This window comes from Rhipicephalus sanguineus, chromosome 5 (assembly GCF_013339695.2).
Source record: "Rhipicephalus sanguineus isolate Rsan-2018 chromosome 5, BIME_Rsan_1.4, whole genome shotgun sequence".
NCBI classification, from domain to species: domain Eukaryota; kingdom Metazoa; phylum Arthropoda; class Arachnida; order Ixodida; family Ixodidae; genus Rhipicephalus; species Rhipicephalus sanguineus.
Genome location: NC_051180.1, coordinates 11,377,379 through 11,405,051, shown reverse-complemented (window position 1 = coordinate 11,405,051; position 27,673 = coordinate 11,377,379). Strand labels below are relative to the sequence as shown.

General features: G+C 46.2%; 1 protein-coding gene across 3 annotated transcripts in view; it reads left to right on the top strand.

Moving 5' to 3' along the window:
• LOC119393209 (pleckstrin homology-like domain family B member 1) overlaps positions 1–27,673 on the top strand; it is a 440,721-nt gene extending 413,048 nt beyond the window's left edge. For all 3 annotated transcript variants that reach the window (XM_037660064.2, XM_049416141.1, XM_049416140.1), the window contains 4 exons: positions 6,405–6,524; positions 9,245–9,502; positions 17,533–17,794; positions 20,906–27,673. In XM_037660064.2, the coding sequence (XP_037515992.1) occupies positions 6,405–6,524; positions 9,245–9,502; positions 17,533–17,763 (609 nt within the window). In that variant the 3' untranslated portion in view covers positions 17,764–17,794; positions 20,906–27,673. The remainder of the gene's footprint in view (positions 1–6,404; positions 6,525–9,244; positions 9,503–17,532; positions 17,795–20,905) is intronic.

The window sequence follows — 27,673 nt, the reverse complement described above, 5'->3', positions numbered from 1 at the left end:
TCAGCAGCGTTTAGCAAACAGTTCCAGCACACTTAGTGTTGTTTACCACAAAGTACCGACATGTTATGCCCGAAGTTGGCATGTTCTGAAACGCATCTAATAATTTATACGGTATAGGCGATCCGTAGTTATCGCCTTTAAGTTCAGCAAGGCCTCATTACCCGATTATTCATTCAAAGCATAATTGAATACCCCCTATCCCCCCCTCCCCCCCCCCAAGAAAAGAACAATAAAACTTTTCAATTTTGCATACACGAGCACATACACACGCACGATTATACATAAAGGTTGGTTGAAGCCCCCCGAAAAAAAATTGTGGCTACGCCCCTGGAAACCCCTACACGTTTTTAAAAGAATTCTCACACGTCCAGAGTGCGAATGTGGGACCAACGCCTCTACGGGGATGTCGCTCTGCCATCCGTGAGTCAAACATGCAGAAGCGACCTCTGTGATCCTGACCTGTACAGGGAGGGGAGCCTCGATGCGGCCACGTTGCCGGGAACAGACGTATCCGTAGAAGTCGTCGCATGGGTCCTTCTCGCGCTCCAGCGTGTCGCCTAGGTAGGCGTCCAGGCGCTCGCAGACGGCTGCGGTGAACAGAGGGTTGGCCCGGCCGCGGCCTCGCGCGGCCCCCTGCCACCCGAGGCCGTAGACGTGTGATGCTCAGCCGCAGCGTGGAACATGGCTGGCGTTCTAGCCTCATTGCCAGAACCAGTAGAACCCGCACGCTGGTGCGGCCGGTCGTCTTGCTGGGCCTCTTGCACGGCGAAGGAAGGCAGCAGGAACGCCTTACGGGCCACCATCACGCATAAGAAACAGTTGAGCGAAACGACCGTGGTGACGCCCAGTCCGACAACAAAACTTTTTCCGGGCGTCACCGAGTGCTCGCTGTTCGTTGTGGTAACTCATGCTGCTGCTGCTTCCGGTCCATCCGGATCACTACTTTTCTGTTCCCACGTTGTCCTTTCGTTGAGTCTGTAAAGGCACAGTGGCGCAATATGCACCTTTCATATGTATATATCCTACTTTAAAAGACTACCAACGCGTCATATCTCTCTATCTGTGCCTGTGTGTGTTACAAGCAACGCGATAAGCACAATGAAGACGCGCACAAAGCCGATACGAAAGAAAACACAAGGCCGATGACACGGGCTTCAATTATGTCCCATAGCAAGTGCCAACTATAGGCCAAGAAGTTGTTTTTGATTGGAACGCGCATTCTGTGCAGTCAGAAGCAATAAGTTGAAAGCAGCACTGCGGTCGCTAACCAGTGACGTCACTTCGTCGTTCGCGATGTAATTCCACACCGCAGCGGCATGGCCCCCGGTGTAAGTTGCGCTCGTTCCGATAGTGAGTTCACTGAACGGTGTCATAGTTTCTCTGTACAAATCATACATGTGACGTTTCACGCCTCTTGTCGAGATCTTACCCAGCATCTGAAAACGGGATGGCAGGATTGGCTGCTGCGTTGTTAGGAGTAACTTCTGTCGCTGTTGTCTTCAGAGTGGCCTCCTTGCACTTTGAGAATAATGGTTACAGCACGGCGTTACAGGCAGCTGTGGCAGCAGCGACTGTCACCCTCTTCAGTTTCTTCTTATTGCTGTTCCCCGATGCTTGCTTGGTCCTTTAATTTTGGCTCTCACCCACTACGGGGGATTGACCATGAAACCGGAAATTTAGGCGAAGGAAAAGGAATTCATCGGTCGTCTAGGGTATATAGAAAAATAAGAAGTGTCACGTTAGCACGAGGTGGTGTTTTCCGCTTTCTTCTTCTTTTCTAAGCCTAATGGGCGCGACTTGACCGGATCCGTCATAAAGCGGGACCCGTAAGACGGTTCAAGCAAAATTAGTAAGTTGACTGATCCCATGGCATGAAGTAAATAAAAATTTGGCAGATCCCACGCGTTGTGGGAATCGGTTTCATGCGAAGCAGTCGGCGAGTACCTCTGTGCTATATTTTATGGCTTTGAGCCAAGCGTTACCAGGTGAATCGACGTGTTTTTTGTAATTGTGTGCACATCGTGGGCTTACCAGGCACGTCGACAACAGTGGCGTTTAAAGGTTAACTTATAGTGCCACGTAACGTCAGCCCTCACGCTAGAGTACATACGTCAGTATTATCGAAACTAAGTGCAATTTATGGTGCAATCATGCGGACATCATACGTAACTTTCGTTAATGTATTCCTCCGAGGTTGAGCAATGCTTCAATATAGCTTGCGGACTCATAGGAATACCAAATGTAATGTTTATTAGACTGCTTTAAAAGCGGAGAAAACACTGGAACGACAGACGTTAAGTTGATATGACACCTGTATCGTGTTTGTAAATTAGATGGCCAGCACCACAACTACAGTTGACGTTGCACCGACATTACGCCTGCATAGACCGTTTTTCCAAACCAGTTTATAGCCCTGGCGTGGCTCTGCGGTAGAATACCTGATTGCCACGCAGGATGCTAGGGTTTGATTCCTGCTGTCTCCTAATCTTTATTCTTTCCATTTGTCAGGTCAACGCTGCCGATCTCGGTTTTTCGTAACGTTCTCGCATTAAAGTTTTCGAATATCTGTTCTCGCCGTTCCTCGGTAGATATAAACTGTCAATCACCTGTGGCGCATACCCGTACACCGGCGCCCGTGGTGAACGAGTATGAGCCACACGTGTCTCGAGGAAAGGGTTTGACGACGTACGCGACAGGATTTTCACGTTATTCATGTTATGACCCGACAGTCATATTCGTCAAACACTCTCACCCTCTCGTGCAAATTTTGGTCTACACCAAGTTAAGGAGGCGGTCATGAGAGCACCCAGACGTATGTGGATGGATGGATAGATAGATAGATAGATAGATAGATAGATAGATAGATAGATAGATAGATAGATAGATAGATAGATAGATAGAAACGCTCAAAGTGCCAAAGGTTCGCTAAGAAATGCTTCGCATTTAATAACTAAGCATTGCGCTGAAGACATTTCAGCAGTAGTAGTGTTGTATTAGTAGTAGTAGTGTTTGTAGCGCCGTAGTAGTAGTCATAGTAGTGACAGTAAACTTCGTAGAATGAGACATTTTAACGCGATAGCGTTAAAGAGCTCGTTTCGCAGAAATTCGGGCGTCGTTGGTCGTGAGCGAAAAATCAGCGTTCTCCGTGGGCCCCATAGTTGGGCCCCTATAGCTTCCCTCAGTTGGTCCTGCCCTGTCATTGTTTAAAGTCCATTGTTATGATCAACCTAACGAGCTAGACCAAAGAGATATGTTTATCGATAATAATAATAACTTGGGGTTTAACGTCCCGAAACCACCATATGATTATGAGAGACGCCGTAGTGCACGGCTCCGGAAATTTCAGCCACCTGGGGTTCTTTCACGTGCACCTAAATCTAAGTACACGGCCCTCAAGCATTTTCGCTCCATCGAAAATTCGGCCGCCGCAGCAGGGATTCGATCCCGCGACCTGCGGGTCAGCAGTCGAGCACCTTAACCACTAGACCACCGTGTTCGGTGATATGTTTATCGTGTAAAACGGGAAATTCTTAATTGTATTTATTGATTTATTCTATTAATACTTACTGCAGCCCAATTGGGCACCAGTGGGTTTATACGTTGTAAACACATCAAAACATTTTTCAACACAAATCCACCGCAACACTGCAGGGATAATGAATGTTACATAAGTAAACAGCAGCTATTATTACACACGGTGTGAATCAGGTTAATTGATGCAAGAATTCCTCTAAAGGCAACAACTTAATTTCACCTGGTAGTAAATTCTATTTTTCATTTGTATGAGGAAAGAAGCTGTACTTAAATGAGTTGGTAAGCGGATGAAATGGTGCCGGGTTAAATCTGCGGCTATTCCTATGGGCGGTTTCAATTTATCGGAAGATACCACTGTGAAACCACCTTTGCGTTAGGAGCCGCCATAGAGTTAATATACTCAGTATATTAACTCAATGGGAGCCGCGGTGGCCGGCAACTTAGCCCTACGCAACGACACCCTAACCTGCCCTTTGAGAAATTGCGTTCGGCTACTTCGTATCCGAGATCGGAGGGCTCTGTCTGCCGTCACGGAGGCCCCAGTTTCGTAGTAGCGCGTAGATGACGACTGCGTTCACCGATGGCGCCACGCATCGCGACTCCGCCGCCCGCTCGGAGTTCTCGTGGGTAGAAGCGAGGAGGAGTCCTTCCTTTCTCTTCTGGTCCCATGGCAACGTGCACTCGCTTCGCTCCGCCGACGCCGCCTCCTTGCCTCTTTATCGCGTCTTCTGTAGCGTATGTTCTGTAGCGTAGCGTTGGTAGCGCTCCCGCTTTCGACCTCGCCAGCCGCGCCACACATCGAACGGCCCCTTTCAATCAACTGAGGCAGTAACGCTGAGCGACGTGTTCGTTGTGTGTTGATGGCATCGCGGACGTTTTTGCAGCGTGAGCGTAGTTCGTCGTCTAGCGGTCCATGATTGCTGAACAGCTGTTCTCGCGTTGTACCGAGCCATGTTCGGAGATCCGCACGTTTTGTACCTTTCGGTGAGTGCACGCTACGGAGCACCGCCTTTTATTCCGGACGCATTTCGAGAGGTACACTCACCGCTGTTGTAGGTGCCGCTTGCTTATCATGCTGGCTGAGCCAACGACGCAAATAAGACCTCAGGGAAAGTTATTTATGGGATAGAAGAGGGGGTTGATGGGGCCACTTTACGCGGTGAAACGACGTGCTGCCGCTTTCCGTGCATTGTCCTGTGTGGCCTCCTCTCCCGACTTTTGGGTGACTCGTTGCCCGCGGTGCGCGCGGTATTTCGAGAACTTGAGTAGTGCTGATGGTGTTACTCTTTGAAATCTCAGCGCGCAGCCACGCCTGCAGTGCGACGCGTTGCGCCTAGTGAACGCGGTCACGGCTCTTACACGTTATTTTTCGAGTATGGGCGGGCATCGCGCTCGTGTGTGTTGCCAGGCCACGTTGAAAAGTAGTCGCATGTTTACACTTCAGTGTCTTGTGTTTGAAGGTCGTGGGGGCGTTTCGGAGATGCACCGGTGCACTCGGCGCTTGCGCAATCAAGCGTTTCGTTGTACGATTAAGTGCAGAGAAGTGGTGTTCACACATTTCTTCAGGCTGCTCTGATATTGAAGCCATGGCAATTGCAGGAACAGATTTGCTCCTGGATGTTGGAAGTGAGACTGTTTGTCTTCAAAGGTGCGCTTAGTGAACACAAACGACACAAACGAAAAAGTACAGGACATAAGGCAACGAGCGCAAACTACCAACTGGTTTATTGTCTGAAAAAACGTAACCCCAAGAAAGGGGCGTGTCAAACGAGCATGCGCAGATGCTCATAAGAAGGCAAACGGGGCAGGGCGATAATGAGCGCGGGGGGGGGTACGAAAGAAAGGAAAAGGTGAAAAAGGAGGGTAAGGAGGGAACGCGATTCGAAGAAGCAAGATCGAATCAAAATTAGCTTGTAATTTTCGCAAAATCTACCTCAGCCGCCGTAAGGACGATAGAAGGGGCACTAACACAAGCTTCCTCGCCTTCTTCCATAATTTTCAATGTCTCTAAAATTTCTCGGACCGTTTTATCTTCGGAGCGGGCTACTACAGCTGTTCTTTCGAAGAAGGCTTTACATGAACATTTCTTGCAATGTGCCGCTAAGTTACTAGCGGCTGCTAGCTGCTGGCAAGCGTACCGATGCTCTCTTAGCCTTAGATTAAGGCATCGTCCCGTCTGTCCGACGTACAACCTACCACACGATAACGGTATCTTATACACCACCCCTTTCGTGCACTCTACGAACCTGTCTCTGTGCTTAACATCGCAAATTGGCTTTTGGGTCATTTGACCTGTATTGACCTTTTTGCACAAGCCTTTCAGCTTTTGCGGAGCTGAAAAGATTACGTTAATATCGTGTCGCGCAGCGATTTTCCTCATTCTATGTGAAAGACTGTGTATGTATGGCAAAACGACAGGCCTCTTGCTTTTATCTATAGGTACTCTAGCTATGCTAGGGTCGTGTTTTAGTTCTCCTATCTGCTTTTCACAAATTTGTGTAATCATTCCTTTAGGATAGCCACTGCTCTGAAGTCGCTTAATTTGGGTTGCTACGCTTTCTTCTACCCTGTGGTGGCATGATTTCGCAAGGGCTTGCTGTTTGGCTAAGCAGTTTTTATTGATGAGACTGTTTGGCTAAGCAGTTTTTACTGTGGTAAATTGTAAAATGTGGTCAGGTGTTTGACAGCGTGTTCGGATTACCATTTGACGGGGTAAAAGATGACGTTTTGGAAATTTCATGTTAGTATGTCTTTTAGCATTGCTTTGGAAACAACTCTGGAATTGCATATCGTTTTCATAAGTTTCCATGGCACAGAGACAGTTCGAAAGCCAAGCAAGTGGTAAAATAGCTGTCTTCCTTCCTGTGCAGGTGCATCAACATGAGCGCAACTTGCAGCTGAATTCAGAGGACCGGTCAGGGTTGGTGTCTCGTTCAGGTGATGACGCCATCCATCACGAGATACGCCGACGAGAAAAACAGAAGGCTCAGGTAGGCATGCTGACTTACTTGGCAGAACTTACTTCGAGAGGTAATTTTGGCAGGATTATTATTCATAACAAACTTGTTTTTAAGAGGCTGGGCTCGAACTAGTTGGTACAGTGACATATTGAAACCGGTAAGCATAAAGAGACAGGGACCATGCAAATGGCACACAGAGCACTCTTTGTGTTGTTTTCATTGTTTTTAATCAATGAAGCACTGAGCTGATCAGTTAAGCACTGAAACACACACTAGGAAAGGCCACTGAGCACTGTTAACGCAATTATTGAATGAGGAAACACTCTTATATATGTGTCAGCATACACTATTTCATTGCACAGATATTTCCAGATAATCAATTTAATTTTTTAGCATAGAGGGGAAGCGCTGTTTATGCATATCATGCCTTCTGGCTTCACGTCCAGTTCACTACACATGGTGGGAGTGTAATATTTGTATTGCAGAAAAGTATTTTACTAATTCAGCTGAAATTATTTTTCTCTGTGGCATACCTTCAATGTGCATAAGATGTGAGTGTCGGAAGTGAGCATGCTGAAATGGCTTTGAATCAACACAGAATAGGGCTATAACGACAGTTTGTGCAGCAATTGTATCACCTTCCATCTATAAATTCTTTAAATGGCAGTTAATTATGTCCAATAAAATATTGTTTCATGCATCTTGGGCAAGCATTCTGTAGAACAGCTTCTCATTCCTTGAGCGAGTTTTGTTGAAACCACAAGTTTAGACTCTTTGCCTGAGCTCTATAAAAAAACAGCAACTAGGGAGGCTCAGCTGTTATGTGCAGTATATATTAAGCACGCCAACTTTGCAACGACAGATATTTACCTGGTGTAAAGCGTTGCGAGGAATGAAAGGTTAACGTGCAACATTACAATATGTATCATTATGCCATGATCAAGCGCCCAGACGTTCGTTTTCCAGCTACTTTTGCTAGAATGTTTTGCTCATTTTGATCAGATTTTAAACAGACACCTAATCAGAAGTGCCTCAATATGTATGCAACAGATGTTAAGTGTCATTATTTCTATCAGACACTATCAATGTACGCAGTTGTGCACATTCTGCATATTCCTGAATGAGGCAAAGATTTACAAGAGCAGAACAGATCAATGAGGGGAACAATTTATGCAGAACTTAAAGGAGTACTGACACGATTTTGAAGTGCAGCAAAACGGACGTTTTTGGTTTCCTTGGCATGTAGTGTTAACGCTCTCCCCACACCGCATCCGGGAAACACGTATAAATATTTAAGTTTGATTTTAAAGTTTTCATCTCCCAGCATCTGCAAGGCAGCTTCACCGCATGGAGAGCCCTATGACGTTTCAAGTCAGCTCACTCGGTTTGCGAAGTCTGGGTTCTGCATACAGCCTAAATCACAGAAATCGCTGTCGGAGGCACTGGACGACAGTTCACTCATCATGAACCACGTTCGACTGACAGCAAAGGATAGCAGGTGCATATTTCATAGGTTGCAGTCTGCCAATGACGTCACGGGCAGACTTGACACGTCACTATGAAGCCGCCCTCTCGAAACCGAAACCGAAACTGCTGGTTGAAAGAAGCGGTATTAAAAATATATGCAATGCATCCCCAGGCACCACGACACTCTTTTTAGGGTTCTCGACACCCGTGCTTTCATTTAGAGCAACAACCCGAAAAATTTTAAAATCCATGTCAGTACTCCTTTAACCCTAAAAGTACTGTCACCGGCCCAGGTAGTCCTTGTAACCTTTTAAATACATCTGCATGAGCTACTACTAGCTGTACCCTCAAACTTGCAACTTTATCTCTATAAAGAAAAGCCTCATTAACTTGGGATTTCTGAAGCATTTCCCAGATGTGGATCTGGAGTACATCCATCGAGCAGTGTACCATCAACTTAAGTTGAAATGCAAACAAGGTGGCCACAGTGGTGCAGTGTTTATGGTGTTTGGCTCCTGGCCCGAAAGACACAGGTTTGATTCTGGGTGTGGCGGTCGCATATCTATGTAGACGAAGTACCGGAGGCCCACGCACTGTGCAATGTCAGCGCAGGTTAAAGAACACCAGATGGTCAAAATTATCCACAGCCTTCCACCTCGGCATGCCTCATAATTATATCATGGTATTGGCACCTAAAACCTTGGAAATTATTATTATGTAATGCAAACAGTAAATAACTACTCAGAATGCTCATTACATTTAATTAGTGTATAGGCTGGTACTTTATAGCAGGTTTCCCTAAGCCTGGAGTTGTCCAAAGTCTACACGTTACAATTTCAATTAAGTCACATTTACAGTTACCGGTTAACCTGAAAACAGAACGATATACTATATGAGTAGTTTCAAAGTGTCTTGCATTTTACTTTATGCTGATAGCACATGCTGCCTGCCTAACAGACTCTTCATTTGACTCGGGATTGCAGGTGTTGAAATTCAGTCTGATATATAGCTTGCGGCATTGTGCAGCTACAGCTGTGTAGTAAACATGCTTATTTCAATAAAGCTCAAATATCATGTGCTTACATGGTCTGTGTTCCACCAGTGACATTATGAGGGTGTCACGTGAATGTGTCCTTAAAATCGGAACACTCACACATCTGTGAAACCCTTTCACTAGCACAAAGCAGCAAAATTACTTGGAAGGAACTGGTATAACGTGATAACAGTGTCAGTCTCAGTCGTTAAAACGCAGCCCATTCCATTCCTCCGTTGTGGATGTGCAGAGGCCACTGACACGGTACCTGCCCGTGCGCGGCGCCGAGTGCGACCTGCGACAACATGTGGAGTCTGCGGGTCACCAGGTGGAGCTGTGCCCACACGTGCAGCTCACATCATCATCCTGCCGTGGCTACCTGCACAAGCTGGGTGGCAAGTGGCGCTCGTGGAAGAAGCGCTGGTTCGTCTTTGACCGCAATCGGCGGGCCCTCATGTACTTCAGCGACAAGACTGAAACCAAGCTGAAAGGTGGTGTGCCATTTCAGGTACGGATGCAAGCACGCAATATTGTGGTTCAAGTTCATTCAACCATGACTGATATTAAGTGACAGCATGTCAGTCTTGGCCACCTGTAGTAGCGGCCATTATCAGTTATTCAAATTATATAGAGGTGCATTATTGAAGGAATGGATGCACATGGCACATATATTTTATGGAGGCATTTTGAGGAGATTAAATAAATCTGAAAACTCAAAGACAAAGCTCGAATAACGTAAAATGAATGGGCTAATGGAAAATCTGGACATTATTGTAAAATTTATTGTATTCTTCCATGTACCAATGAGGTGGCACGGGTATGCAGTAGGAAAGAACACCTTACGAGATCCGTCTGATCTATCAAGAATGTGAGCAGGAGGTAGAACATCAGCTTTTCTAGTGTGGTGTTTGAGTAAAGTTTCAGGAGAAGAAAAAAAGGTAAAGGAAGAGTGACTTTCAGTTGCACAGGGTGGAATTGGTATATTTCACCTATCAACATTAGTATTGTGAAGAGGTTTATTGGTCGTTGAAAGACGTAATGGTCGTCAGCGGCAAGCAAGCGAGAAGAAGCGTCCAGAGGCACAGCGGCAATCCGAAACACGAGCCGAGCGAGCCGAGCGTTGGCGATGCTGCTGGATGGAGGCGCATCTTCTTCTTCACAATCGCCCCCGCTGAAAAAGGAGCCATCCTGGCGACCTAAGAAGTTTCAGGTAGAGGCTCATGGTACGGCTTGAGGCGGGAAACATGGACGATGTCACGTCCACGCCGGCGCATGTCATCCGATCGAGAAACTGGCTCGATAAGAAAATTAACTGGAGAGGTTTTCTCCAAGATGGTGTAAGGGCCCTCGTACCTTGGAACGAGCTTCGAGGAGAGTCCCGGAGTCTGGTATGGGACAGAGAGCCATACGAGAGACCCTGGGGCATAGCTAGGGTCTGGAAGTGAAGTGCTGCGGTTTTCTTTCTGTCGCTGCTGCTCTTGCGAGGTAAACGTGCGGGCGAGCTGGCGGCACTCTTCGGCTTGTCGAGCAGCTTCGGAGACAGGTGGACACTCGGAAGCATCAGGACGGTAGGGAAGTAGGGTGTCAATAGTATGTGAAGGCTCGCGTCCGTAAAGGAGAAAGAAAGGCGAAAATCCGGTAGTTGTTTGTATCGCGGTGTTGTATGCGAATGTTACATAAGGGAGAACACGGTCCCAGTTGGTATGGTCAGATGCGACGTACATCGAGAGCATATCACCCAGGGTGCGGTTAAACCGTTCCGTGAGCCCGTTAGTCTGCGGGTGGTATGCTGTGGTTGTCCGATGAATGACGTGGCATTCCGAGAGCAGAGCTTCGACGACCTCGGAGAGAAAAGCGCGGCCTCTGTCACTAAGGAGCTCTCGAGGGGCGCCATGTCGAAGGATAAAGTGACGTAAAATGAAAGAGGCGACATCCCGAGCGGTAGCGCTAGGCAAAGCGGCAGTTTCGGCGTAGCGTGTCAGGTGGTCGACAGCCACGATAATCCACCGGTTGCCATCTGCGGTCATTGGAAGGGGACCGTAGAGGTCAACGCCGACGCGATCAAATGGCTTGGCAGGGCATGGAAGCGGCTGCAATGCGCCGGTCGCACGTAAAGGTGTCGATTTGCGTCGTTGGCAGTCAGGACAGCACTGCACGAATTTCCGCACAAAATTGTACATGCCGCGCCAGTAATAGCGATGGCGAAGGCGCTCGTATGTCTTGAACACCCCGGCATGGCCACATTGCGGATCGTCGTGAAGAGAGGCGCATACTTGTGATCGCAAGCTGCGTGGAATGACCAGTAGCCATCGGCGGCCATCGGCAGCGTAGTTGCGGCGATGAAGCAGTTGATCGCGGATGGTGAAATGGGAAGCTTGACGACGGAGGGATCGAGATACAGGAATGGTGGATGTTCCACATAGATAATCAAGAAGAGAAGCGATCCACGGGTCACGACGTTGTTCGGTGGCAATGGAGTCGAGATCGAGAGATGACAAGGGGTGGACGCATGTGGTTGCGCACGCTGGATCTGGCGGTAAAGGTGAGCGGGAGAGGGCGTCAGCATCAGAGTGTTTGCGTCCGCAGCGGTATACGACGCGAATGTCGTACTCCTGGATGCGAAGTGCCCATCGCGCTAGGCGGCCAGAAGGGTCCTTCAACGTGGCGAGCCAGCAAAGCGCGTGGTGATCGGTTACTAGATCGAACGGGCGGCCGTATAAGTACGGCCGGAACTTTCCAAGCGCCCACACCAGAGCCAAACACTCTTTTTCAGTCACGCTGTAATTTGTTTCGGCTTTCGTCAGCGTGCGACTAGCGTAGGCGACGACGTATTCGGAATAGCCGGGCTTTCGTTGAGCGAGGACAGCGCCAAGCCCGACCCCGCTGGCGTCTGTGTGTACTTCGGTAGGAGCCGTCGGATCGAAGTGACGAAGAATAGGTGGGGAAGTGAGCAGGCGGCGCAGTGTAGCGAAGGCTACGTGACATGCAGAGGACCAGGAGGAGAGGTTCACGTCGCCGCGAAGAAGCTGGGTTAACGGTGACATGATGGATGCAAAATTGCGAACAAAGCGCCGGAAATAGGAGCATAGACCTACAAAACTTCGAAGTTCCTTCATGGTCGTGGGCTTAGGGAATTCCGCGACTGCACGAAGTTTTGCAGGGTCAGGTAATACGCCCTGTTTGGACACGATGTGGCCTAAGATGACGAGCTCCCGGGCAGCGAAGCGGCATTTCTTGAGGTTAAGCTGAAGGCCAGCGTTGGTCAGACAAGTCAAAACGTGCCTGAGGCGACGGAGGTGTGTAGGGAAATCATGGGAGAAAACCACGACATCGTCGAGGTAACACAGGCACATAGACCACTTTAGACCACGTAGTGTATTATCCATAAGTCGTTCAAACGTAGCAGGCGCGTTACAAAGTCCAAAGGGCATGACGTTAAACTCGTATAGCCATCAGGTGTAATAAACGCAGTCTTCTGGCGATCGGCTTCAGCCATAGGAACTTGCCAATAGCCAGACCGCAAGTCCAGTGACGAGAAGAATTCTGCTCCGTGAAGGGTGTCAATGGCGTCGTCAATGCGCGGCAAAGGATAGACGTCCTTGCGGGTTATCTTATTCAAACGACGGTAGTCCACGCAAAACCGGATAGATCCATCTTTCTTACGCACCAGTACGACAGGAGACGCCCAGGGACTGTGCGATGGTCGAATAACGTCTCTACGAAGCATGTCTTCGACTTGGTTGTTAATGACGCGGCGCTCTTCAGCGGAGACGCGGTATGGTCTTTGACGCAGCGGCTGGTGTAAACCGGTGTCGACGTAATGTTGTACTTGCGACGTGCGGCCCAGTTGAGGTTGCGACACATCGAAAGAATTCCGGAACTCGTGCAGAAGAGCAAGTAGGTCAGCGTGTTCGGCAGGGGTGAGGGTATCGGCGATGGCACTGGAAAATATATCACTGGAGGACTCCCCGAGTGCCGACAGGGCATTTGGTGGGTCGCAGCAGTCATCCGGGACGTCAACCAAAGACGAAGAGTCGAGATCTTCCACGCGGCCGAGACATTCGCCTGCAAGCAGCGTGACAGGTGCAGAGAGCGGATTCAAGACGAATATATTGCTGCTGCCGGCGGCGACGTCAATCGTTGCGAAAGGGAGCGGCAGAGCTCTACGACTCGTGAAGACATCGGACGGCGTGAAAAAGACTGTAGCGTCGGTGTGGGCGTTGCAGGAAACAGGGACCAGTGCGAAAGTGCCAGGCGGAATGTCGGTATCCTCACGAACGAGCATCTTGGGCGGCTGATGAAGAGCGTCAAGTAATGGGGCGTCACACAATGGGGAAAACTCAACTTCGGCGCGTGCGCAGTCGATGACGGCATTATGGCGGGATAGGAAGTCCCACCCGAGGATGACGTCATGCGAACAGGCAGAAAGGACAATGAACTCAACGATGTACAGATTGCCTTCAATGACCACTCTTGCAGTGCAGGCTGCGAGAGGCGTCACTTGCTGCGCGCTTGCGGTGTGGAGCGATAGTCCCGAAAGCGGCGTCGTTACCTTTCGTAATACACGGCAGAGATTAGCGGCTATGACAGAAACGGCGGCGCCGGTGTCCACAAGGGCAAAAGTACGAACACCTTCAACAGTTATGGCGACCACGTTATTTGGGGAGGAGTGAGGGCTTGGACAGTTCGGAGATGGCGCAGTTCTTGCCTCTTGAACTGCGGCGTTTAGTTTTCCTGGTCGGAGGGTCCGGGCCGGCGACGCATGGGGGACGGTGATCGCCGCCGAGGAGATGGTGAGCGCTGCGGCTGGAAGTCAGGGCGGTGAGTAGGGGCATCGCGCGGTGATGGGCCAGGAACGTATTGGAGGAAGGGCTGGCTTCCGGCTTGCGACGAGCGGGCACGGTCGCCGAAAGTTTGGGGGCGACGGCGGCAATAGCGGGCGACGTGTCCAGGAGTGTAGCAGGCGTAGCAAATCGGTCAATTATCAGGCGTCCTCCATGGATTGGCGATTGTCGGTGCTGCCCAAGTGGAAGGATAGACAGGCGGTTGCGTGGGCTGAGAGTGCGTAGTGTAAGGTGGTTGCGGAAGCCTACGCAGAACGTCAGCATACGTGAGGGGCGCGGCTACAGGCTGCACGGCTTGCGCATAGGCGACAGGAGCGGCCACAGGCTCCGATGCACGCGCGTAGTGAACAGGGCTGGATGGAGGCGGCTCGCGGCGCGCAAGGGGAACAGCGTGGGCAACCTCCTCCGAAATAACAGTGCGGAGCGGGGTGGGCAGACGGGTGGTAGGCTCGTGAGTAAAAGGCATTAAGGAAAGTTGGCGGGCAACTTCCTCGCGGACGAAGTCTCGAACCTGCTGAAGCAACGTCGAATGGTCAGGCATGGTGTCGAGACTGCACAGCGACTCGCCACCCCGTGGAGGCTGCCGAGTCAGAGCGCGCTGCTTCTTCAACTCGTCGTAGCTCTGACACAAGCTGACGACTTCTGAAACTGTGCCCGGATTCCTAGCCAAGAGCATTTGGAATGCGCCATCGTCAATGCCCTTCAGGATTTGTTTGATCCTGTCAGCTTCGGGCATGGTGTCGTTGACACGTCGACAAAGGTCGACGACGTCCTCAATATAGCTTGTGAAGCTTTCTCCAGTCTGCTGTGAGCGGACGCGCAAGCGTTGCTCTGCGCGCTGCTTGCGGACAGCTGGTCGACCGAATACTTCAGAGCAGGACGTGTTGAAGACGGTCCATGTGGGGATGTTCTGTTTGTGGTTGTTGTACCACAATTCGGCGACGCCAGTCAGATAAAATATGACGTAGCCTAGCTTGTCGGGGTCATCCCACTTATTATGCGCGCTCACCAGTTCGTAGTGGTCAAGCCAGTCTTCCACGTCGGTCTCATCTGCACCGCTGAAGACCTTTGGGTCCCGGAGCCGAGGAAGCCCGGTGCAGGTGACGGACAGGGACGAAGGCGCCGGTGGGTTTGCGTGGTCAGTCATGATCGGCGGTAGCGTCCGGCTACGCAGCTCCAGGGCGTAGCGACGGGGATGAACAGCACCCTCCACCAAATGTGAAGAGGTTTATTGGTCGTTGAAAGACGTAATGGTCGTCAGCGGCAAGCAAGCGAGAAGAAGCGTCCAGAGGCACAGCGGCGATCCGAAACACGAGCCGAGCGAGCCGAGCGTTGGCGATGCTGCTGGATGGAGGCGCATCTTCTTCTTCACAGTATATAGATAGGTGAAATATATTTATCCTACCCATGCACCTAATGATTGAGCCTGTGTTATGTTATAGTGGCTGCTTTTACCAGTGTTAATGTCTTTACATGCGTGATCAACTTAACTTGCTGCGTGAAAAATTGCCATACCTTTGGATAAAAAAAATCAGTTTGGGCAAATTTGTCAGATTGGAATATGTCCCAACTGCTCAAGGTGTGTGTGCAGTCATGTAGAAAGAGAACTTCTGTAAATAAGAAAATGGTATAAACCGAACACAGGAGTGGCACTACAGCTAGTTGTTGGGTACTGGCTCCCAGTGACACCCTTTCTCAGATTTATAACTGGCAAATACCAGATCATAGTTTTCTGCTGTTACTGCTACTGGGAGATCTAGGAGAGCCCACTCCACTGCACGCAGACACTAACATCACCTGCAGTTGCTTATCTACTCACTTGTATCTGCACAATCCTTCCTCTCATCAGCACTTGTGCATGGACTTTGGACAGCCTCGTCGATTACATGCCTGAGTGGCTCCCCATCGTACATATCAGTTGTACCTCGCTGTACTTTGGCACGAGCATTTATCCAAGAAAGTGCTTATTTACAACAACGTGACTTAGATTGAAACAGACAGTACTTGTGCTACACAGCTGTGCTATAAAACTGGCCTTGTTTACGAGGGGCTGAGCTACATTGTTACTTTATTTACTTGAATCTAACTCACACGCAAATTTCTAGTTTGAAATAAAAACACACTTGAATGTGATGTTACCGTATTTGTAAAACAAAACTGTGGCATGCCCCTGTGTTGGCGATTAGAACAGAGAGATAAGTACAATTGGCCTTCAAACAATGGGAACTTTAGTTTTCTGGCAGTTCCTTTCCTTCTGGGATCCAGCTTTGCTGGCTTTCATATCAGTTCTGGATACACTTTGATGGCATGTCAGTTCAAGGGCCGTTATCTTGACAAGCATAGTCTACATAGGGTTGTTTAAAGAAGTCTATAAGCTTGTCTTTGAGGTCTGGATATTTTCCTTTTTTTCCCCGTGGAAATTTTTCCTGGTCGACATGCAGTTGAAGATCTCCCTTTGTTTGTTGTTTGTGTCGCTCACAGACTCAGCGTTTCAGGCATTAAAAAATGCACGGCACAACTATGTACAGTGTACAAAATAACTTTCATATGAACTTTTATAATTGCTGCGGTGCATCACCATTTGGACCTAACTGGGAACAGATACAACACACATAAGTTGTAAGCGCGCACGAGGTAAACCTGTGTGAACTCTCAGCTAGATGTGATCCATCGCCATTTTTTGATGGACCACACAAGTGCAGTAGGATTGTGATGGACCAAAAGTGCAGAATGTTTATAACCTTCTCCACTTTTATCAGTAAAAATGTATAACAGATGTGTTGTTCATGTATGCTAGCAGAGGCTGTAAATGCAAACCACAAGATGCTGTACCCCATAAACTGTTGATGCCAACTGTGCATGGTAGCAGTGACAGCCTCCCTGTGATACTCGGGCTGCAGCATTGGGTTCTTGACTGAAGCTGAGATTTTTTGTGCGACATATTAGGTAGCTGCATACTAAAATTGAATACACTATAGTATATATGTTACCTCAACGTGCTGTTACTACCACAGTTATTTTTTTTACCACAGCCATGTTTTGTACCCACCGGCACATTTGTTTTTCACTTCTTTACTGAAGCAATTCAAGGAGCAGAAAATAGATATACATGCATGTGACTGTAGCTTTACGTGCTGCATAATCACATCACTGGTATAGCACCTGGGTCACGTGCGAGTGATATTCAATGTCTTTGATGTGCCATGCAAATTCTTGCTTGTTGATATGAATAATAGTAGAAATTTTCTCTTGTCACTATTGCTAAACTTGTTTTATGAAGCTACATGTCGAGCATTGCATGCCATAATTACATTAATGCTTCACACTTGCGCTCGGGTAACACAACTGAAATTGTGCACTTTTATGGACCATAATACAACTCTCTGCATGTTGACATTGGGTGCCTGTTATGGCACGGTTGGCTGTAGTTTCAGTTATCACACTTTTCTTGAACACACCATTTAGCAGCCTAACGCTATAAGGCTTTGTTACACCAATGCCTAGGGCTTACGCATTATATGCAAAATTGTAAGGTAAGCTTCAGTTCATGTGTTGATGTTGCTGTCGTTTAGTCACAACAGGGATCTGTTTTCTGTTGTGCATCTGTGTCAGAATCTCTCTGCTTTTTATTACATTGCACAATGTTTCATACATTGTTTTCACCTTTATTCTTCTGACTTTTCTTTTAACACAGGCCATAGAAGAGGTCTATGTGGACCACCTGCACTCTGTCAAGAGTCCAAACCCACGTGTGACGTTCTGTGTCAAGACATATGAACGCACCTTCCACCTAATGGCACCCACAGCTGAGGCCATGCGTATATGGGTTGATGTCATCTTCACTGGTGCCGAAGGCTACCTTGAATTCCTCAGTGAGGCTGACATCGCACCTGCCAGCCGCTCCAGGCACAAGTTCAAGGACTGAACAGCCTTGTTCACCTCAACGGCCTTGGCAGGTCAGTGGATTGAGCTGTGTTACGTGAAGACAGGTACACCCTTTTGCATAGTCAGTTGTACAGTGCAGAACCAAGCACATATCCGAAATCGAAGCCCATAGGCACTAATTTACAACCAAGTTCTTGAAATACAATGGTCTGTAACAAAGCAGAAGTAGAGGCCTCCCCTTATTGTATGATGCTTCATTAATTATTTGACTTATGGATAACACTGGCATCAAGAGCAGATGCTTAAGCAATCCTTTCTGTCTTTTCATTCATAAGTCGGGCAGTATTATTCTTCACAATACGGTCACAGTTGTAGCATATGGATTTGCTAAATAAGTTTGCAGGGAATATTTATAGTGCTTTTCCACAAACAGTTTGGCACAGCACAAGGATTTTTGTCTGCTAAAAACCAACTATTGGCCAGCTGATGAAGGTTTGAACTAGCTCTTCTGGTCACCTCACATTCAACATTTTATGAGCTGGTAAACAGCCCAAGTGCTGCAGCTGTATATGGGCAGCCTAAGTGCTTACCAAAGCCAGCGTCCATAGGTTAGCTGAATAAATAGATAACCATTCGTACTCAATCTGTCTTTGGAACTATATGTACTCACTCATGCTTCCTTGTACTACTAACACCCATTGGAACTCACTCATGCACTTATTGGCTCAGCATCTGCGCAACTCACCAACACTGAATTGCATTCATGCTTAAAATGGTTCACAACAGCACCTGCTCATGCCCACTACTCATGAACACCCTCATTCACGCTTACATTTATTCACACTTGCCAATGGTCACTAACGTTAATAGCGACATTAATTCTAATTGGCGCTTGCTCCTCTTCATACCCAACTCGACTTCATGCCCATGACTATGGAACCACCAGCACTTATTTCCATTCATCGATGTCCAACCACACCTTTTGTCATTCATTCACGCCCCGCCACGGTGGTCTAATGGTTATAGCGCTCGACTGCTGACCCGAAGGTCGTGGGATCGAATCCCGGCCGCGGCGGCTGCATTTTCGATGGAGGCGAAAATATCTGAGGCTCGTGTACTTAGATTTAGGTGCACGTTAAAGAACCCCAGGTAGTCGAAATTTCCGGAGCCCTCCACTACGGTGTCTCTCATAATAATATTGTGGTTTTGGGACGTTAAACCCTAGCTATTATTCTTATTATATTATGTCATTCATTCACTCTATATCCTAGGTCTGTCAAGTCAATATGAGGCAAATGTTAGTCAGTATGCTCCCTACTGAATATGCAGACCACCTATGGCATCAAATGAAACTTTGGTAACAGTTTAATTACCGGTGCAATCCCATGGCTTCTCAAGTTCGTGGCCATATCTCAGTATTATGCACATTCCTCTAAAACAGGAACAAAAGCTCGTTCCTCCGTAATCTTGAAACGAGTTCCCGTTACAAGTTCCTTATAATGCGAAAGGAACACGTTCCAGTTACATTTAAAACATTCGCCCGTGTCGCTGCATTAGCATTACATTTTATTGTTTCCAAATTAAAATATAGTGTCAGATAATGCTGAAGCGAAATAAAATGAGCAATTTAAAACCCACATCTAACTACGTATACTATACAAACGTAGACATGAGTGCTGATAAACACTGTCCTTTTCTTAACGTGCCTCATGCCCTCACTCCTCTTGAAAGCTAATTTGTCTTTTAGATGCGAAGCAGCTTTTGCTCGGGGCTGTGTCCGTCCTTCCATTGGCGACCGTCTGCGCGGGAACCATGTGTGCTGGCACGTGCTAGTGCGTTCTGGCCTGTGTAAGGGGCTTGCTAAGACGCTGTGGCCCTCCCCCTTACACTCTCTCAGCAATCACGTGATGGCGTCAGGGAACAAGATTCTGCAGACGCGCGATGAACCGACGTGCTCTCACGTGGCATGGCGATGAACCCGCGTGCCATTCCAACAAGAGTTCGGGACAAGTAATAGCAACTGCAACTACAGTGAATTCATGGTGTGCTACACTTGCAAGGACGCATTAACATCGAGCAAGGTGCCCGTGATGAACGGAACTTTAAGTCAACCCATGCGCTGCTTCGCATCCCCGTATGGTTCCCTTTAGTGGGAGATGGTGTAATTTTTTCACTATGTCGCAATCTTTAAAGAGTAGTATACCTAATGATAAGAGGTGCGTATAAAGTGCATAGGTTCTTCTTAACATAGATAATACTTTAAAAGGCTCGTAAACCACCTCTGATAATTTTTTTAACATTTCAAGTAAACACGCGCATCGAGTGCAGAATGCCGTCATGATCACCAATGCCAAATGCGGCAGCACTACGAGCTGTGGGCGCCCCACAAATTCTAAGAAACAATCCCTTCTCCTTTCTAGGCCTTTAGGCAACCCTCAGCCTCTCAGCATTCGCGGTGACGTCAACATTGTCCTCTGCTCATGTCAACCACAAAAAGAACCCGTTTGTCTGCACGCACGTACACACACAATCGCCGCTCTTCCTCCTCACACAGTGAGGAGGAGCACTTAGCCAGGAGGAGAGACGAGCCCACAAACAGAGCATAGCGAAGGAAAGAGGAAATAAATGAGGGCCTCTTTTGTATCATCAAACACATCTAACTCCACTTTATGGCAACGTTTAAAAAAATTCTCACGGCTACGTGTTCGTTGTAGACTTGTGCACAACTTCAACACCACAACTAAATTTTGACCTGTGGGTGGTTTAGGGGCCCTTTAAGTTTGCGCCGGCATCAGTAACAGTGCTATGCTTCTTGTTCGTTTCTTGTTTTGTCTTCTTTCTGCAACTCTTTAGTGTCGATGTGCAATGAAGGTGACAGGACAGGCGGGACGAGTCTCTAGTTGTTACTTTCCCGTTTGCTAGTAGTCCAGAGGGCTGTGTGTACCTACCTGGGAACTGCAGGGAGAAGAGTGCAATTTTTTATGTGAGATTTGGGCTCCCTGTGGCATGGAGCGTGTTCACGTTCGGCACATGCAAATTTCATGACACCAACGTCTATAAATTACAAGTGTTTTCTTTGCTGTGTTACAAATGTGTTTTAATGCCCCTGCCTTTGCTTTCTTGCCTGCAATAATCGAGTCACTGTAGAATTTAGCAATCTGTTTGCAATCTGTTAATTGCAGTGCCAAGGCCGGAGCTTCAAGGTTGTTGCAGGGTAGCAAGCAGAGGAGATGCCTTGCCCAGTTATCATCTATGACAACTGCAGCCAACGAAGTCCCAGGCTCCTTCTTCCTGGAGGGAAAATGTGACAGCTATCCCTTTTTGTACTCTGCATGATCAGCCTAAAGGGAGGCCTACGAACCACTCGAATTTTGGCAAGGAACAAACCAACGGACAAGGTGCTGCATGGTGGCAGTCGTGAGCAGGCGGAGGAAAACAGTGTTCGTTATGCAGCAACAGTTGAGCAAACTAGTCTGGCATCATCAAAAGGAAAACCTGAGCGTTGAACTCAGTTCACCAACAGGAGCATCTGTTGATTGGGTGCATGTAAGTTTCCCTCTTGTATACATCGTCTGTTAACATCATCGATGTGAATTTTCTGTCACGACACTTGGTGTAATCTTTGAAAATTGTCATGTGCATATTTCTATGTAAATCATTTTGTTTAATGTGTGTGTCTTCCTTTAACTCTAAATTGCTGTGTTTGTGACTCTGGGCAGTCCATACCGGGTATCATTGAATCATCGTAAAGTTATCATGAAAGTGAAAGCTACGCCACATTTTTTAGTTGTGCTTGGTCAAGCTGTGCATCTTATTCTTTTTCTTATGTCATCAAGCAGCTTTCCTTCCATCTTGTGCCCATGCGGACAATGCATTTTATGATATAGCTCGCCAAGATTCACAGTCTTTTATGTTGCATTGTATAGCTTAGCCAAATATCATTGTTCACTCTGCTCTCTTGTACATATGCTTATGGCTTGGTGTGTGAAACTACTATGTCACAGCTCTCAGGTTCGTTATTTTGACTAGCTTCTCATGCATATGAACATATCCATTGGCCTTTCCTCGGTGAAAATTTTTTTTTGTAATTATGTTGTGCTCCTCTGATAAGATGAACCTATGAGCATGCTGAACTATACCGTCTGTTTGGTTTGTCCTTCTTTTACTTCGAAACAAAATTAGAAAGCCTAAACTTCCATGCTGGTGTCATGACAAGCAAGTCTCCTAGTGACTGAGCAAAACAGCTGTGGTTGCTGGAGCGCATTTTACTGGTAGAGCATGGATGGAAACAAAGTGGTACTCATTGAAAAGAAAGCAAAAGTAGAAAAAAATTCACCTTGACAGCAGGTGACACTACTAGTTGAAACCTTGACACTCTAAAGAGCAAGGGACAAAAGTACGCTGAGAAAATTAAAATGCTGTGTATTTAACAAATGAGTCACAGCCAAGAAGAGATAAACAAGGCAGCTTGGAAGTGTAAGCACATGAACTAGGAGCAGCAGGTGCTCAGTTCCTCTAAGTCTGGTTGCATTCATATAGTATGGGCATGCTTGTTAGAGGCACTGATCTTGTTATTGAGACACTTTCCAGGATGCCAATCATGATTACAATGAAGAAGTTATCCCAAAAACAGCAAATATTATATGCCATGCATTTGACATTGTACCAAGATGTTCCATGATTTGGATGACACAGTAAGACTCGAGGCAGTTCACCTACTCAAGTAATCAAGTAATGCAATTCTGATAACAACCCAAAGCAATTGTAACCTTACAAAATAACTCTGCAGAAAAAAAATAGGCAATTTTTCAGTGTAACACACCAGCTCCTAATATTGTGCCTGCTAGAAATGTGCCACAGATGTCTACAGGTGGCTGGGACATTAGTAGCAGTATAGTTGCACTATGCTGAAACATAATAATGGTTGTGTTGGAATTGTTTCCTTCAATAACAAATTCAGTAGTCTATTAGCATTAATCATGCGGACACTATCAGCAGGTGTTATGCATCACGGATAAAAGGAAGTAACTTAAGGGGTTCCTTCACGCATAGGCGTGCGCAGGGTTCCCCATCAGGGGGTGCGAAGGTTCATCGCAGCGCCCCCCACCCTACTAAGTTAATGTATGGGGCAGATTTTGTGCCCCCCCCCCTTATGTGACTAGAAGGGTCAATGTACGGGGCAGATTTTGCACCCCCTCCCTATTAGGTGATTAGGGGGGGCGGCCACTCCCCCCCCCCCCCCTGTGCGCACGCCTATGCCTTCACGTTCACCTTGACGGGCTACAGCTGTGTAGTTCAGCATGATGTCAAAGTTTGGACTTTGTATAAAGACATGTATAGTTTGTTGCCTTTTCATATTTCATGCTTTTATGAATGCAGCATTCAGCGCAGGTTGGAAGTAACCATATCTTATACATCAGAGACCTCCACTTTTTTTTTAGATTCTTACAATTTTACTTTTGGATGTTGCAAAATCTGCATTCTAGAAAAGAAAACCTCTGCTTTGCTATGTTTAGACACTTTTTGAACTTGCTTCATGTATACCAGTTGTTTCAAGAAATGTCTAAAAATCCTGAAAAATAAGGGAAATGCAATATATTTGCTTGCTGCCTTCACAATTACTGTGTCTGTGGCAGTTGACATCTTGTGATGAGTATACATTAATTACAGCATTAATTATATAAATTAAGAATGATTAATGTTTTAGTCAGACATCAGATCAAATGGGAGAATTTAATGAGATAACATAGCACAAATAATAAAATGACAAGGAACATAAGGAAGGAGACAAAGACCAGCGCGCCCTTATTGTTATATTATTTTTGCTAATTTATCTCTACCAGTTATGCTCGACCAATCAGCCTGACAATCAATTCTTTTAGGGAGAATTGAAGTCCTTCCTGTGAAGAGCCCATTGTCACTTTGAGATTTCTAAATAGCAGCCACTGGTAATTTTTCTGGAATAAGTTTAACCAAATTCACTGGCGAAACTGAAACCGAAGCGCCAAAGAGCGCCACTGCAATACTCTAGCAGGTGCCCAGGATGATGACACTGTTTGCAACGATTGCACTGATGTTAATTTCCTGAACCTACATGCAGCATGCAAGCTATCGCGGCAAGTGCAGCTCACACACCTACAAAGCGAAGTGGATTGATAATTGATGTAACGAAGCTCGCTCATTTGAGACGTCTCGGAAGAATATGGCAGTTGTGCTCTTTGGCATTTCGGCTTCAGTTCTCCAGCAAAATAGCTGAATTTTATCGCTCCGTAAAAATTATTAGTGACTGTTCTTTCTAAATCTCAAAGCGGTAATGGGCTTTTTGCAGAAAGTACTTCAGTGCTCACATCTGGCCCGACTGTCTGTCTATTCTAGTTAAACAGGTAAATTTTAATTTCTGCAATTATTGCCCTAATTAATGTCTCTAGTCATCTTAATATGTCTGCCACCACAGAAAAAGTAATGCCAAAGGTAGCGATCAAATATTGCAGTTCCTTTACTTTGAGGATTTTCGGATATATTTCCATTTCTTGAAACACCCTGTATGCCATACTGTCATACATATTATCACTTGTCAGCGGTCATTGTAGTATCAACAGCACATTATGCTAGTATTGTGTTTGCTAAGAGGCAGGTATCATTTGTGTTAGTCTGAAGCACTGCTGCCTCTGTATTTTAGCTTTTTCAAAACTGTGTTTATTTTTTTTACTGTGGGCATTGATTGCCGCTTTTTTCAATGCTTACAGTCGGATAAGTTACCATTTCTGCTTTGAAAATGAGTCCAAAACCTGAAAAGCATAGACCTTTACTTATGTTGGCTTGTATATTCTGCACACTGTAAAGAGCTGCTTGCATCTAAGTCAGAAGGATGGCCTTAGAAAGGTTTTCCTGTAATGTTTTGTTATGCCGAATATGCTTAATGAGCAGTCATAATGAATCATGACATCAGTACCTCCAAAGAGCTATTCATCACATTTTGTTAACAAAGCTGGCAAGCTTCATAGTATTCCAATTTGTTTGCATCTAGTAGTACGCTGCTAATGCAAGGCTCGGTAATGTAGTATTGGAATCATGCAGTTTTCTATCATATTATCATACTCTTGCTTTATATTCTTGGGCATTACCCCTTAGTCGGAAAACCAAGGCAGCTGTGACACATTAACAAAAATACTCCCAAAACGAAGTTGCAAATGGCAGTTTTTACGACACATTGCACTTGCACGGCAAGGCCTCTGGAATTTATCCAGAGGTGCTGTAAGAGGGCAGTGTACTGACAGATAGCTCATATATCATATAAAAAAGAGCATTTGCTGTGGTCACACACCAGTAGTGCCAGCCATTGTAGCAGTCCTGCGCAAACAAATCCTGAAGGATGACAACGTTGCAAGGAGTTACAAGGCATGCAAGGTCAGCCAAGTAACCTGCAATATTATGCTAGTGACCTCAGTGTATGGAAGCTGACCCTTATTGCCACAGGTACCGTAAGCAGTAGCTAGGAATATTAATTTGGTTCAAAATTTTGGTACTAGCATTGCATACTGTGCAATCACAACATATAAAAATCAATTGGTTACAATGTGGTTCTTGTAATGGTAACTGCCCATTCACAGTTAACTCTCCTGGAGCATGCACAAGGCAGCTTTTGTGTCTACATGAATATTGCAGTGCTCATACAAGCTTTGCATTATCTCGAGTTCATGCGTTCATACACTTTACTGCTCTTAAGAGCACAGCAAGTACCTCGTCCTTTTCAAATATTTGTTTAGGTTATTATAGTGAGGTACGAATAAACCTATAAAAATAACATCTGGTGCTGTAATCAATTGAATGAGCAAGTTGGCATTGAGCAAGCGCCCCCTTGATGCCCACTGTATACATCTAAGTCAGAAAAGTGTACAGTACATCTACCTTATTTGTCCATTAATTGTGTTTAACCTTAGTCGGTGCTTTTTGTTTGTCCTTTTAATCATGAACGTCAGTTTGGCAATTCTGTAGATAGCTTTACAGTATGGAAACTCAAAAACAGTGCTCCGTATTCACTTACATACATAATATAGTTTTGCTTGCTTCATTTGTAAAGCACTGTTATGTCAACATTTCTGGGTCCAGGCACTTGGCATTGTTCTTGTGTATAGTATTGTGTAATTCTTGTATGTGTTCTTACCCATTAATCAGCCTCAATGTTGAATGCTGTGCTTTGAAATCTTGGAAGCACAGCTGTTCCTTTAAACAAGGCAGAACACATTTGAACTTGCATGACTGATAAAGGAAAGGGAAAAAAGCAGTGTAAGAAGGGCATTCATCTGTACCAGCCCACCTGACTGTCTTAAACGGACACAGCTTTGAGTACTTTTTAATGCAATGCAACACCAGATAAAGTGCATTTGTACAGCATTGTACCTTGTTCTTTTCATCTTAACAAAGCTTGTAGTGTGTTATATGTATCCCCATGTGAACTATGTAAGAAACACACTTACATTAATGATGTGAGTGGTCGGTTCAATTGTGTGGTTTTGTGTTCACAACCTTCTTGCATTGCCATTCACTGAAAAACACTGGCATTCCTTCATCTTTTGTCTCTGGTCTTATATTGGAGTTTTAAACACTGTTTGAGCAGTGTAACAAACTGCACTGTCATTGCAAATGTAAAGCAGTTAAACATGCAGCAGTTCAGTCACTGCATCTACTCCTGTCTGGCTGATCACAGTGTCAGAAAGCAGCATATGTGCCTTGAAGTCATTCTTTTTTGTTTTTCCAAACAATTTTGACTTGTGGTAAAACACTTCAGATGGCTGTTATGGCACTTCATAATTTTTTTATTCACAGCGTCTTTCCTCAGAACCAATAAGTTTAGACTGAAAGACTTCTCGACTTGTTTGCAATGCAAGCAAAATATACACAGTTTTATGTATAAGGCACTTCTCTTGAGTGTTGGTACAGCGTTTTAATGCATCGCAACGTACGAATGCTGCTTTGTGGCCAAATCTGCCTCCGAATGGATCGTGCAAAGCAGTAAAGGAGACATATCTTTCTCTACTCTTACTACAGCAGCGTCCAAACTGCTTTGCGCAATGGAAAGAATTTGTATGGTGTGCGGTATTTGCACACGTGTTGTACCCAGGGATCACATATACATGCTTGTGTAATGGTTCACCTTTGGGATATAATCAAAGCCCACGCCTTGCGCATTCCCTTGAGTTTGCAGTTTACACAGCACCAGTCCCCTTGGCATGAAAAGGCATTGATTTGGCTGGTGCTTATGGCAGATTACAAACCTCTGTGAATGATAGCAAGGCACTTGGCTGATAATGATCATCATATCACAATTCACCACTTGTCTACTGTAACATTTTGATAATCATAAAAGTGGCTGTTAATATTTGCGCTCCCTCTCATGTGAGCTTTTCACTTTCTCGGATGCAGAAAAACCTGCACGACAATTAAGTATACACATGCTAACATACCACTCTTAGTCTCTGTTCCTAAATACACAGCAGTTCGGGTAAATGCAGCAGGCTGAGGAAAAACGTGAACCGCTGATGAACGATTACCCACATCTGCTGGCTAGCTCTGAAATGTTGCATCACGTGTATGTATAATTGTTGTCTGCCCCTCGTGAACAGTAGGCGTTAGAGCATGTTACACTGTTAAACAGTTGCTTAGAGCCACTCAGGTTTTAAGGTGACTGAAGGTGCCATTGATGCTGGACACTTTTTTTTTTTTTTTTAAGAACTCTCAATCTAGCTAGCAAGTTGTGCTCACTTTTGGTTGTGTGCCATTGCTCTTTTCATTGTTAACTTCTAAAAGCTTTCAGCTTGTCACCAGCTGACGCATAGTAGCTGAGCTTCCCTATGTTTTTATATGCTTTTTTTTATTTCACCTGTAGTGTGGTTGGCCACATGTATTTGTTTTGTAGTAGTGCTGCACATGGAAATAAAACTGAAAACCGA